The following is a 15,016-nucleotide window of genomic DNA, read 5'->3' as shown; positions in this document are numbered from 1 at the left end:
TATTACATATATATATATATATATATAAATAAATAGAGAGGCATTATAGTAATTTTATGTTGGGGAGAAACGGGGCCGGGGCCGGGCCAGGTCCGGGCCTGTGAAAGCTATCCTCGTCCCCGGCCCAAATCTGATCGGGGATTCAATTTCATATACCATCCCCGGCCCATGAGGAGTATTTTTAGGGAAAAAACTGCTCTTATCAGGGACGGGGGGTCGGGTCCCCGTTGAACCGGGTTTAAATTGCCATCCCTATACATACACCCACAACATATGCCCTTAGCACCATTGCCCATTCATCAGAGTTGCGTGCGAAGCGTGGTGGTACCATAAGAGTAGATTCAGTTCTCACTAGTTTTTTATTTCCTCGTAGAAACATTTTTCCTGAGCTAGCCCAAAAATATATACCAAATGAAGAGATATCAAATAGTACTTTAGAAAATTTAGACATAGAAGATTTTGAATTAGAAGAAAAATATGAATCTTGGAGTATAGAAGATTTTCAACAAATTGTTAACCTAAAATTAATTTTCGCAAAAATAGGAAAACTAAAGAAAAAATCGATATACAAGAGAACAAAAATGATTTAGATGAAATAATAAGATTAGCTGAAACAACAGAAATTTTAGGAGAGCAACTCATGAAATACTGGGAAAGAAATAAAGTTTTAGCTAGTTTAGATATAAAAAAGAAAGATTATAGGATTATATCAGCACAAATAGATCATACGCCAGCAGATATAGAAGAATTTAGAACACAGAATAAAGAGTTATTAGATTTAAGAGTAATTCGACCTAGTAATAGCCCATATAGGAGCGCTGCATTTATGGTTAGAAATCATGCAGAGATAAAAAGAGGGAAAGCTAGAATGGTTATAAATTATAAAAGATTAAATGACAATACAGAAGATGATAAATATAACATACCAGATAAAGATCAGCTCATAAATAGAATATAGACAGCAAAAATATTTAGCAAATTTGATTGCAAGTCAGGGTTTTGGCACATCAAAATGGAAAAGGAAAGCATACCTTGGGTAGCCTTTTGTTGTCCACAAGGACATTATGAATGGTTAGTCATGCCTTTTGGATTAAAAAATGCACCTTCCATATTTCAGCGCAAGATGTATAGTATATTTAATGAATATAGTTTTATACTGGTATATATAGATGACATATTAGTATTTAGCGCAGATAAAAATAGTCACATAGATCATTTATATATAGTATTAGAAGAATTTATAAACAATTGAATAATAATTAATAAGAGAAAAATGGTATTAAATAAATCTCATTTAAAATATTTAGGAATGGAACTAGGAGATGGAAAAATCAGGCTATAACCCCACATAGTTAAGAAAATTTTAGATTACCCAGATAAATTAGAAAATACAAAACACCTTTAATCATTTTTAGGAATTCTAAATTATGCAAGAATGTATATTCCTAATCTCAGCAAGATAATAGGACCTCTATATAGCAAGACCACACCCACAGGACAAAAATATTTTAACCAACAAGATATAACTTTAGTAAGAAAAATTAAAGACATTTGTAGAAATTTACCCGACCTACAACTTCCCTTAGAATCATAATATATAGTCGTAGAAACAGACGCAAGCCAATTAGGATGGGGAACAATATTATTAGCTAAACCTAGCAAGTATGATAGTAAAAATAAAGAGCGCATTTGTAGATATAGTTTTGAAAAATTTAAAGAAAAAGATACGGCCACGACCAGCTTAGATTTTGAAATATTAGGAATAGTATATGCAATAAATAAATTTAGATTATTTTTACATAAGCCCTTTACAATTAGAACAGACTGTGAAGTTATAGTTAGATTTCATAATAAACTTAATGAGCGTAAACTTAGTAGTAGAAGATGGGCAACATTTTTAGAATGTATAGTAAGACAAAGATATAAAGTAGAATTTGAACATATTAAAGGGAGTGATAATAAATTAACAGATTGGCTAAGTAGGAAAATTTATTTAAAAAAAGAAAATAACCAATTTAATTTTTGTGCAAATAATGGAGAATAGCAAAACAATGAACTTTGGTGGATTGCTTTTCCCATTTATGAAGACAGAAACAAATTCAAAGCATTAACAGGAATCGAGCTAGACGCAGTTCAACAGTGTCTTTTAGATAACCTGTGGAACAATCTTAACCACCCAGCTAAACGTTTGTCAGCTTTAAATTCTCTCAATATATATTTTTCAAAAATCCAGAATAAACTTTTGTCTAAAAGTTTTTCTTTCTATGTAGTAGCTAAAGGAACTAAGTCTGGTATTTACCATGACTGGTTAGAAGTTGAACCTTTAGTTAAAAATTTTCTTGTATCTCAGTTTAAAGGATTTTATGATTTCGAGTCAGCTAGTACATATGCCCGCAAACAAATAGGAACCAGTTACTTTATTAGCCAAATAGTTAAAGATTATCTGGACACATTGAGCAAGATGCAGTCAACTATTCTTGCTATTAGTGAAGCTCTAGTTAGCCAGATAACAGGAAGTAGTAGTACTAACCCTCAGCCAGATTCTCAAAATCCTTTCCAAATGTGCCGACATTGTGAAGGCTTTACCAGAAATTTCAAGAAAATTATGGATAAAGGCAAAAAGGTCAGTGAAGAGCTAGACCAGCTCCGAGACGAGGAAAAACAGTTGAGAGCAATCATTCGAACCCTAACCAGCTAGCTCAAAAAACTAACTTCAGAAAAAATACCTACTCCCTTTCTAAACGTAGAAATCAGACAACTCACTAGTGAGGAATTTGAACAATTGAGTGCTAGAATGTATTTCTTCAGGCATTCTATCATTCAATCTTTTTGTGGGAAAAATCGAGAAATAGAAGACCTTAAACCCTATATATATATCCTGACCGAAGATAGTAGAAATAGTGAGCTAGTCACTATACAACAGTTTCTTCAAAACCTCTCCATAGCAGGAGTTTAATGCCTTGGTATGGCATATCAATGGACTTATCTCTACGAGGATGAAAAACAACCCTGTTTACAAGAAGAAAGATGTATAAATAGGCCAGAATATTTTGGAAAATGTCAGTGTAATATAGATTTTAGCATTTGCCTTTGCCAGATAAATCTAGCAACTTTTGTGCCATTGGAGATAGAGATTAGGGGCACAACGCGTCATCTAACAGCCTCACAATTGTTAGATTACGGCTTTGTTTCTAGAATAATTTTTTCAGATCCTGATCAGACAGACAATTTTGGAAATAAACTTGCTCATTCAGTACTTTGTGTAATGGAAAAGCATCATCCATTTGTAGAAGTATTAATTGATAGCAAGCTACCAAAATGGAAAGGAATAAGACACATTCCAGCTAAGCATAAAATGTACCTTAGAGGAACTTTGACATTTCTAGGATACCCCAGGACTTTTCAATCGGAGACCCTGGCCATGCAAAAAATTTTCACTCAGAGATCAGCTCAATAAATGGAGGAAATTTGCTAGTAATCCTCTATTAGCATATAATGGAAGCTATGGTAATCTCGTATGTGAAGATAGAAATCAGAAGATATACTGTAACTTAGCCATTCTAGGTTTTCCCTTCAACAAAAAAACATTTGTCGATAAAAGCCGGTACCCCAATTATCAGTATAGTGTCTCTCATGATTCACTAGTAATGGAAGAAGAAGGTAACCAATGGGAGAATGAACTAGATAATGGGGACGATTTTACGATCAACTTTCAAGCAGATCTTGAAGATCTTTCAGATAGAATGTATGGGTGAGAAAATAAAAATAAAAATAAAAATAAAAATGGTGCACTCCATAATTAGACTCTTTAAATATCTTGGAAGTATTATAGTCACAAAATTCATATTTCATTTACTATTTTGGACTTTTAGGATTTAGACTTTTGTTTGTTTGTTTGTTTTTTTTTTTGTTTTTTTTGGGGACTCTTTGAAAAAAAAAAACTAAATAAATTGTATATATTCATTTATATAATACATAGATTATTTTAAATATTCTAATAATCTAGTTGGACCAGTCCATGTTGGGTAGTGTTGCTTGGGAACATCAAATTTTAGCTTAAAAATTAAAAAATCACAAAAAATTAACAAATTATATAAAAAAAGTAAATTTTTTTTTTATTTTATCTCTACTTTTTCACAATTTTCGTAAAAAAAATCATTTCAAATAGATTAGTTTCCTTTACCTCAAATTTTAACAATAATAAAAAAAATAAAAAAAAGTTACTAAGGCTTCGTTCGGTTAGGGTTTTTTGGACTAAAAAAACGAAAAAAAAAAACAAAATAGTTTAAATAAGGCAATAAGATAAAATATTACATCAAAAATCATAATCATTCAATTTTTTCTCTTACAAGAGTAAAAAAAGCCAATCCAAACGAATTTTTTAATTTCAAATTAAAAAAAGTCTTGATTCAAAAAAATCAACGAAAAAAGCCCTCGCTAAATGACAACTAAAATGGTAAGTTATCAAACAAGGCATAAATGGGCTTGAAAGTTTAACTCAGCCCAACCCCATAAGCCTGACTGTTAATCCAAGCATTTAAAAATACAAGTTGGGCGGGCCAACAGGCCAGTTAATTATATGGGCCTACCAATTGTTGTCCCAGCCCGGCCCATGGCCCGTTCTGTTTTACAGCAGCTTCTCTCCGAATCTGAGCTCTTCCCTCTCCTTCCCGCTCAACAAAATTTCTCTATCTATTAGCTCCATCTTCTACACATTCACAGAGCAGAGAGAGAGAGAGAGAGAGAGAGCGAAGAGAAAGATGGTATGCGACAACACAATTGCCAAGCCTATATGCTCAGTCTGCTACGAAGATCTCAATCCAATCATCGAAGACCTTCAATCAATCTCCATTTGCGGCCATGTCTTCCACGAGCTCTGGTCAGTCACTTCTATGCTCACATAGTATAGTTATATCTCCACAATTGTTCACTTCAATCGATTATTATTCGAGAACGATCTTCAATTTGATGTGTTTTTTTGACAAACCTAGCCTTCAACAACGTATCGAGTACTGTTCAAATGCGAAGAAGAAACGGTGTCCTGTATGCAAGCAGGCCTTTTCGGAGGCCAATGTTAGTCGGCTTTATTTCCAATCAGTAGGCAATCTCTATCAGAAATCGATCAATTGCGAAGATAATCCAGGGGAGTTGCGTAGGGAAATTGAGACATTGGAAGGGGAGGTTTTAGGACTCAGATCGGCGATAGAGCGTTATCAGAAAGATGTCGAAGAACTCAGCAAGGAGGTAATTTAATTTCATTGCTGTCTGTTTGGATGCTCAGAAATGTAGGAAACGAAAGGGAATTAGTAAATGTACTATAATTTTGAAATCAGATGCAATATAAACATTTGCTTATTGATTGTAGAGAATGTGTAGCAAAATAAAGGAAATAAGATGCTGGTTTGTTCATGATAAATTTTAAGGTGAGGAAATAAATGTGAAATTTCAATTGGGGACCATTCATTAGGTGTGATTTTGAAAACACATATAGATATAGTTATCAGGGGTGTTTTGAAGAGAAAAAAAAAGGCAGAACATGCTACCCGATGCATATTAGTTCAAATTCTATGGTTTGGTTTGGTTTTCTAACAGAATGGTTTGAAATTTATGCTAATCTATCTTGATTGGTTCCGGTTTCCAATTAATAAGAATAGTTGATTATGGTGGTTCACCGATTAAGGTTCAAAATGCACTTGCTCTCATTCCCATTGGCGTCTTTGAACCCCAATATCATTCAAACGTCAGTAAGACCTTCATTCATTCTATTTACACTGTACTTCTTTCTTTTTTTTTTCATAAAATATTTGTTGTTGTACAGTTTTTCATTATATATATGATTTTTACATTTATTGTGTTATTGCAATTTTCATTTTCCTAGTAATTAGTATAAAACATGAATATATATATATATATATATATATATATAACACAGTGAATCACTGAATCATTATTTCTGTATCTATTCATTTTCCTGTGTTGAAATTGTTTACAATCTTAACCTGTCCAATTTATATCCTTGTCTTTCCACGTTGCTATTAGCCACCCATCCTTCGTCCCAAGTCCTAGGTAAGTCTTTTGGTTAGGCAGTGTTGGATTTTAGGGGTTCTCCGAATTGGGTATGTGTGAAAACATCGTATGTGAAAACATGATAAAATTAGACAATGTATTGAGCTCACTGTAAACTATTTCAAGATAAAATGAGTCGATTATTTAGAAGTAATTTATCGGTTAGTTCTAGGTCAACAACTTTGCCTTCTATACCTAATCAAGGTTTAGTAATCAATGAAGAAGATATAGAAATACAAAATGATAAAATTGATTTAAGTTGGAATATACCATGTTTACCAATCAAAGAAATTTATAAAACTACTTTTATACAAAATACATTTAATGTTAATCTTCATGTTAAAACTTTAGAACAAGTCTATGCTTTAGAAAAACCTAGAGAAACATGTCAATTATTTGATGCTAATACTATTAAACGACATTTAAAAACTGGTCACAATTTTATTCATTTAAGATTAATTCAGGTTGGAATCAAACCATTAACACAACAAGGTAAAAATACTTCTGTTTTACTATACTTTAGAGATGCTCGTTTTCTTGATTATAATGATAGCTTAATGGGTATGATGAAAACTGGTCTTCACAAAGGACCCGTCCATTTTAATTGTTTTCCTGATTTCACTTCTTAGAGACCCCCATATATTAGATGCTTTAACTCTAAATATTCAATTACATGGCTCATTTACAAATATGAAAGAAAATGTTCATAATATTGCTTTAATTTATCGTGTTCATTACAAATGTATTAAAACCAATTTGAATGTTCAAGCTTTACATAAAAGTCCTAAAGACAAAACGTTATTAATCCAAAGTAGGTATAATGATACTAATATAAATATTCCTCAAATGATTGAATGGAAAAATATTACTCTCCCCGACCAATGGATTACAGTTAACGAAAATTACAAACATAATCAACGACAATCTACTTGTCAAGATATTCAAGATATTCAACAATTTATTGATAGATCTGTTAGGATTAAATTTAATCAATCTCAATCTTCTCGTCATAGTACTTCTAGTATACCTACTGATGTTGAAATTGAAGATGAAATATTTAATACACCTTTATTCAGAAAAAATAGTCAAATTCATCTAGGTCAACCTTCCCATAGTAAAATGAAAGGAATTGATAATTCCACAACTTAGTAAACCTGTTTATTCTACTTACACACACCTACATGAAGAAGATACTGAGTCTCAAGACTCTCCAACTCAAACTGATTTCGAAGTTATACCTCCAATAAATGCTCAGTTAATGACTATTAGTAAACTCTTTACTCATGATCTTGATAAATTACATATTGTATTTAAATCTAAAGATAATAGGACTAAACGTTATGCATATCGTACCAAATATGATTTGACTCAACAATCTAAAATTACTCGTCAATGGTACAAATTTATGATTGAACATAAAATTGAAATTCCTTTCTTTGATTATTTCGAAGACCATTATAAAGAAGTTCAAACAATTACCAAACATAAATGGAAAACTTCTCCTACTACTACTATTAGTTCTAGTCATCCTCCTTTATCTACTATAATTATTGAACATCAAGGATCTGAAGTCCTGGCCTCTCCTTTTAAGTTACCCGACATTGACCTTGAAATCAAAAAAATTATTGAACAAAATAATTATACTAATCAATGTTTAAAAACTATTGGTAAACAATTAGATAAGATAGAAACTAATTTAGATGATTACTCAGTTAACCATACTTCTACTAAACAATCTTTAGATCAACCTTTGCTTAATTTACCTAGTAATCATTCCAAAAGAAATAGTTTAGTCACCCAAGATAATTCCACTGTTAAAGCTAAAGAACAATTATTTAATAAGTTAACCACTTCTGAAAAAGCTTCTCCATCTAGTGAAAAAGGTCTTACTGTATTAAACCAACAACCTACCCATGAGTCTGTCTCTACTCAATCAGAAACTGATACAACTGATAATGAAATTAATCAATTAGTCCAACAATTTCAATCCTCTACTCTTAATAAAATTCATTATCCTAAACCTAATCGTACTACTCTTACAAAAAATTGGTATTCACGACCTACTCCCCCAGATCTCCAATATAAAGAAAGAAAGAAACTAATCTTAATAATCAATTTTCTATATCTGCTAAAAAGTTATACGAATGGAATATTGATGGCCTTAGTAAAGATCAAATCCTTCAAAAATTAGATCATTTATCCATGGTTGCAAATAGTTATCTTAGTAACTACCTTGATTATACTCAACCTGAAATAGTCTCCTTAATCACTTCTGGCTTTACAGGTATGCTCAAATCTTGGTTGGAAAAATATCTTAATGAAGATCAAAGAGAATCAATTTTACATGCAAGATAAAAAGATGAAAATGATTTACCTATATTTGATGAAACTATTGGCTACTATAAACCTGATGGTATTAATATTTTAATATATACCATAGTCAGACATTTTATAGGTACCCCTACTAATATATATTCTCGCATACATGATCAACTTAGTAACCTTACTTGCCCTACATTAAGTGATTTTAGATGGTATAAAGATGTCTTTACCTCTCGAGTTATGCTTAGAGAAGACTGGACTAAACCTTTTTGGAAAGAAAAATTTATTAATGGATTACCTAATCTTTTTGCTCATAAGATTAGAGATGTCCTTAGTCAACCTACAGGTGTTATTGAATATGATATCTTAACTTATGGTGATATAATTAGTACTATTCAAAAAGAATGCCTAAGAATGTCTATTGATCTTAAACTTAGTCAAAAAGCTGCCGAAGATAAACATACGGCTAAATATGAATTAGGTAACTTCTGTGAACAATATGGTTTACCTCCTGTATATATTTGGGTCTTTACACATTTTATAATTGGAGAATATGGAAATTTGAAACATGTTTGTTGAGGTTTTTAGAATGCTTCCATAGATAGTCCAGATACAGTGATGAATTTCCTAGCATAGAACCGTGGAATCGGTTATTTATTTTTATCTTTTGTGTTTTGGTTCCAGAGGTTTTATGTTTCAGTTTGGTTCTTAAATTGTTTGGAGCCATGAGAATTGTTTTGGTTTTTAGTTCGCTTCATAACTGAGCCAAACCAATCCGTGAATACCCTTAACAGTTGTGGTTAAGCTGTGCATGCATGGAATAGGTTTTGGAAATTGAAATGGAATGAAATTGTCATTGCAATCTGTCTGTCTCTCTCTCTCTCTCGTATTTTAAGAAACTGAGAGGAGGAAAATTTATTCAACTGGCTTTGTGAACTTTTTGTGTGTATGCTTAATCTTGTTGTTGTTATGTAATCTGATTATGGCAACTTCTGTATTAGCTGTGTTTTAGCAAGGAGCAGGCCAGAAAGGAAGCAACATTGAAGAATGAAGCTTTACGACAGAATGCATCTATTCAACAATTGTTTCATCTAAAATCAGAGGCATACAGTTCTTTCCAAATTGTTGAGTGTGTTTTTTGTGTTTTACATGTTTACACAGGTTGATTGAAACCTTCTCATTTAGCTCCTTCCTTGTATAATAGGAACTTGATAGATCAACTTTGGAGTGCGTGAGGCTGCAGGAAAGGAATATGGCATTGGCCAAAGAGCTTGCAGCATTGAAACTGTAAGTGCCTTCATACTAGTGACAGAACCATTTATGTTTCGAGTCTCCAAACGAACTTTGTTGATTATTATGGCTATCTGGTTTACAATTAGGTCCTCTGATTTGAACCTGGAGGAAGAGGAGGTTATGAAACTTGCTTCTCTAGGTAACAAGGCCAACAAAAAAGAGACTATAGACATTTTAAAAAAGACTTTGGTCAGTTGCAACAAGTAAGTTTCTCTATCATTCCTTTTTTTTTTTGGGTATTTCCTTTTTTCTAGTAAATTATAAATATATTCATTTCAAACACTGGACGGAGGCAACGAACAATCTGGTTTGGGTTTCTGTTTAGGTTTGATTGGTTCAAGGACAAAGTTGAAACGGTATAAATGCTGAATTTGTTTCAACACCATGTCAAATCTGCGCACATGTTCAGCAAATATCCTTCTGTGTTATCCCTTTAATCACATTGCAGTTGTTACTGTTATGCCATATTAGAAAGAAATTATGAGCAGGAACATTTACTATTTCAATTCAGGTATCTTAGTATACATTTCCAATACTTCAAAATAACGGATAAATGAATCATTTGCCCTCAACAGGAGCATAGAAATAAGGTTAATTGGTATAACACTGAGAAATACTTACCGAAAATGCAGTCATGATTAGCCAGCTGTGTAGAGTTCAAACATACAGGCAACACAGTTAGGTGACTACAAACAAATTTGTTTGCAACGGGATTCTTCTCTCTCATAGAAGAGGAAAAAAAAAACACTGCTTAGAACTAGTTAAAAATGGCTAAATAAAATGAAAATTCAAGAGTTTCTCCCAGTCTTGTTGACAATCAGTTATAGTTTAAAGGTCCTCCGTGTTTTTTGGGTTAATCTACTGAGGAGGGTGGACCACAGTTTTGGCGTACATTTTTTATAATTCAAAATCTAGGGCTGCAATGATTTATTTGCCATAGTTTGTGCATCATCTGGTTTGTATTTGTGGTTGCCTTGAAGTTTGTGGATGTAGTGATGTGTCTTGAGAGTAATAACTAGCATTGGCTCAAATGTGTGCATCTGTGTGTGTGTTTGGGTTGAAGAATGTTTAAATATACTGAAAATTTGTCGCCATAATTGTGATTTATGTGGCATGTTGGAGCAGCTATTAACTTCTGTTTTGTCATTTTACAAGTTTCATTTCTTTTGCTTTAGTTGTCAGTTGGCGCATGATTCATAGCTTCTTTCCACAGGAGTTGCAAAGAATTGACAGCCAAATGCAATGTTCTAGGAAGAGGAGAGGCCCGTGCTCTTCGCAAACTCGGGAAGGCAAAAGAGAAGATAAAGAAACTGAAGGTAAATTCATCACGACCGAATAGGTGAATCGACCATGGTTAATTTGATTCAGGATATTCTAACGTGTGACCATTATCAGGCAAGGATCCAAGAACTGAAGACAGCTGTTGAAGTAAAAGATAATGAAGTTTTGAGGGCTTTAAAAGCTTCCAAGAAAACTATTCTTGAAGGGGATATACTGAACGATGTTGATTGGAATTCTAACTCTTCATCCATTAGTGAGGATTTAGCTGTCGAGAAAAACTGTTTTTCAAGGTCAGAGGCAGCTTCAGATACAAGAAGTGAAGTGCATAGACCATGTAACAAGGATGGGGTTTCAGGTTCAAGGAGTGTTAGTAAGGGTGATACAATACATACTTCATGTGCTGCTATGGATGAAGACACACTGTTGTTTCTTGATGACATTAAACAAGTTCAATCCTTTATAAATGTCGAAAAGGAATCACCCTGTTCATTTCCAATTTCCCAACCAGGTATATGGACCCCCTGGATTGTAAATTTAGTTTTGCTTGATAATTTGTAAGTAAGCAGATTGAGTTTTTTGCAACTCCCACTAGAAATCAAATGGAATGATTTTGCTACTGTAAATATAAATTTAGTTTGAAGAGATTTATGCTGCTTCTGTTCTTGATTTGAAGAATTGTCATTTTAACACTTTCTTACTCATTTATTTAATTCCAACTTGCAAAACCTCCAGGAGACCTTTGTTTTGCTGGTGGGTTGCTAGGCCCTGATGGAACTAAAAGGCATTTGGGGAAATGGTGCAAGCGGGCTCAGGCTAAAGGATCAGCTGTATCATCCATGGCAATGCAAGGATCAAGCACAAGTAGTAGGAATTTAATTGCTGATGAAGCTGAGGGCAGAGGTGGCAAAATCAAAATTCTGAGATCTCTAAATTAGTTGTCATTGGTGGGTTTTTTCTTCTTTATTTCTTATTGAAGTCTTAAATACAAGGTGCTTAGGTTGTAGCCCTTGTACTTGAAACTCCCAATTTATTTGATTAGTTGATTTCGCAATTAAATTTTTTACCTGCTCTTTGATAGGGCATTCAGCATCTATCCGATTATACTTCCTCATTCAGCTGGACACTTTGTTACTTGTGTGATCAACCATGGGTTGTCTTTGTAGTTTGTACATATTTTCTATTGCGCATGGAATTTCAACTTCAAAGTTACATTTCTGTACAAAATTGTTTAGAGCACTCTAATTTTAATAATGGAAATTCATTTGTTGTCTCTGATGGTTTTGGTATCGTGTATGATATGATAGTAGGGAAACTTAAAAGAGATGCAAGTTTGGAGCAAAAACAAGTAGTTTGCACTTTGCAGTCTCTATGATGCTTGCAAATTAAACTGGAAGGTCAATAATCAAATCTGGAAGGTGCGCACCAATTGTGTTTTTGATGTATCAATTTGATGTAGAGAGATGAGAAAAGTTTATTTTTGCACACTATATCTAACCATGAAAAAGTTCTCATCATAGACTTCATTGCCCCTCTCAATATTATGAGAATTTGTTTTATGTAAAATACTATTTTCTAGAAGTTTTATACATGATCTTCCACCAGAATTATGTGTTAGTGACATTTTTGTAATTAAAAGGCATCTAGGTGTTTTTTTTGTTTGTTTTGTTTTAAAGTGATAGGCTCACAACCTGCCACATGATTTCGTATAAATTTTGGATAATATCTACAAGCTGAATTTTTATGCAGAAAACATATCTGAATGCTGGCAGGTGTTTGGTTTGAAATGAAAATATCACAGAAGGTCACATACATGGTTATTATGTATGAAAATTTTATACAAAAATTGTTTGTATAACATTACTCATTATTTTTGTTTATTCTTAGTATGTTTTTTGTACAATACTCTTGTTTATATATGTATTGTTCCATCCAAGCTAGCATCAAGGCCCAGAGGATCATCAATTGCTGCACAGAAGTGTTGCGCATGCACACTCCTTGGTTGCTGAGTGCTCTAGAAATAAGGTAAATATGACTATACTGAGTTCTTGTCTCTATTTTTTATTTTCATAATGTGCTGGAAAATTGTAAGTGTTGGTAGAGGTATTGAAAAATCTATAGTAAACTGCATGTGCAGGTTTTGGTCCAAGTGTTTGTGCAAATGTCTAAATGATTTTTGTGGTTTAACAAATCAATTTGAACTTCTGAATGGTGCCATTTTTCTCTTTAATTCTCTACCCACAGTATTTGCAATCCTCTTCAATTTGTGGAACCATCCTATTCACAATTTGCTCCTTTATACTAGTGAATATCTGAAATTAAGTAATATTTTGCTTGTAGTTTAGGATCTTGAATTTGGTGACCCTATGACATCTTTATTCCTCCTTAATTTTCCCTGCCGTGAGAATATATTTAAGGAATATGCTAACCACTGCCCAATGAGCGGTGGTTGATGTTGATATGTGTAAAAATTGTATTAAAATATATAAAATGTATAAGAATATATGAGTTTAGCATAGTTTGATTCTTAACGTAAGTTCATTAGGTCGTTCTTAGTAGGGCCCTATATTTAAAATAAGAAATTAAAAGCTATGTCAAAAAGGAGGAACTATTATCACATATCACTATACAAATAAGAATCCAAATATGTTTTTGCATCACTTTGGAATCCTAAATCAACAACACATGCATAGGTAGTGCTAATAAAGTCAGGAAAGGGCTAGGAAAATGGTTTTTTTGATGAAAAATTGGAAGCAAACTAGAAAAAAAAAAGTGGGTAGGAAAAATTAGAATCTTGCAAATTATATTCTGTCAAAATGTCCTTTTCGAGTAGTGTTCAATGTAAAATCTTCCAAATTCCTCAAATTTAATACTGGAATGGTTGATTTGAAAGGTGCATGGATTTAAGATAGCCTAGCATCATCTCTGGTAACAGGAATAAAATGTAAAAAAAATGCAAACAATGAAATTAAAGACCAGTGAAAAACTCAAGGCTTGCCTGTTTGGTGTTGTTTTTTGCAAACTAAACCTTAATCATTCCTCCTAAGATTAGTTTTTTTTATTAATTTTTTTTTAAAAAAAAAACTTACTTAAGTTACTTTTGCATAATACTTGACAGCAATTATAAACTTGAGTTAATTGCTTCAACCACATTGAATTTGCTATTGAGAAGAAGAGACTAAGGGTTTGTCTGGTATAATTTTTTGCAAGTTAAAATTTAATAATTAGAAAGAAATTAAAAGACTTCTTTCTTTGTTTTTCAATAATTATCTTTTTTTTGTTCTTTTCCCTAGCTTATTTAAGTTATTTATGTTTCATAAGCTACATCGAAATGGAATGCTTTTGGGTCCATGTTGAACTGCATGTTTCTAGCAAATTCCTTGTTCTTTTTCTATTTCTGTGTTCTCTCCCTCTCTCTCTCTCTCTCCCTTCCGTTTGATGACTGGTAATCTGATATATATAACCCATGAGATGTTTTTATTTTCCTTACCTTTTTGCTTTGTCAACATTCAAAAGGAAGAATAGAGAAATGTATTGTTTAACATTTTTGAAATCCATAGGAAATCTTAGGAAAGACTTAGGTTAGTTTGGTAAGTTTCAAAAAAGTTAAAAAGTCACTATCTTATTTAAGTCACATCATCTTGTTTAAATTACATCACCTCTCTAACACATCACTTCAAACCCAACCCAAATCTAATTCATATTTCACAAAAAGTAAAAAAGTGCACTTATTTTGATTATCTCAAATAATCCCTTAATACAAATTCACCTCAAGTAAGTTGTAATGTTGAAGAAGAACCATTAAGAAATTACCATTTTGTTAAATCCATGGGCTAGTGACGCGGATGATAAAAAGGTTAAAATAAATAGGTTTACCATGAATTATTTGTTTATTTGTTAGTTACACGATAACAATACTTTTTGCAAATTGTTTGAATTCTTCGTTTTTCATGTTTTTTTTTTATTTATTTAATCTTTAGTGATTATTATTATTTTTTATATTAATCAAATATTTTTTTTATCTTTTAGATGTACTTAAAAAATAAAGGGAATTTTT

General features: G+C 32.4%; 1 protein-coding gene across 3 annotated transcripts; it reads left to right on the top strand.

The window, feature by feature from the left end:
• Positions 1-4,653: 4,653 nt before the first annotated feature.
• On the top strand, positions 4,654-13,189 carry LOC114307267 (uncharacterized). 3 transcript variants are annotated; one of them, XR_014362646.1, is made up of 10 exons: positions 4,654-4,879; positions 4,992-5,244; positions 9,390-9,491; positions 9,593-9,675; positions 9,768-9,884; positions 10,895-10,997; positions 11,077-11,470; positions 11,695-11,906; positions 12,267-12,377; positions 12,709-13,189. XR_014362646.1 is itself a non-coding variant. In XM_028252662.2 (8 exons), exons 1-8 carry the CDS (start codon positions 4,761-4,763, stop codon positions 11,895-11,897), a joined length of 1,374 nt encoding a protein of 457 aa, XP_028108463.1. In that variant the 5' UTR covers positions 4,654-4,760; the 3' UTR covers positions 11,898-12,232. The 3 variants fall into 3 exon arrangements, 2 of the variants coding, with proteins under 2 accessions (XP_028108463.1, XP_082773206.1); XM_028252662.2 differs by lacking the exons at positions 12,267-12,377; positions 12,709-13,189 and having other exon boundaries at positions 11,695-12,232; XM_082917080.1 differs by lacking the exons at positions 12,267-12,377; positions 12,709-13,189 and having other exon boundaries at positions 4,657-4,879; positions 9,401-9,491; positions 11,695-12,232.
• The last annotated feature ends 1,827 nt before the right edge of the window (positions 13,190-15,016 follow it).

This window comes from Camellia sinensis, chromosome 2, assembly GCF_055761805.1.
Source record: "Camellia sinensis isolate YWXY chromosome 2, ASM5576180v1, whole genome shotgun sequence".
In the NCBI taxonomy this organism is placed as follows: Eukaryota; Viridiplantae; Streptophyta; class Magnoliopsida; order Ericales; family Theaceae; genus Camellia; species Camellia sinensis.
This window is presented reverse-complemented; position numbering and strand designations above follow the sequence as displayed.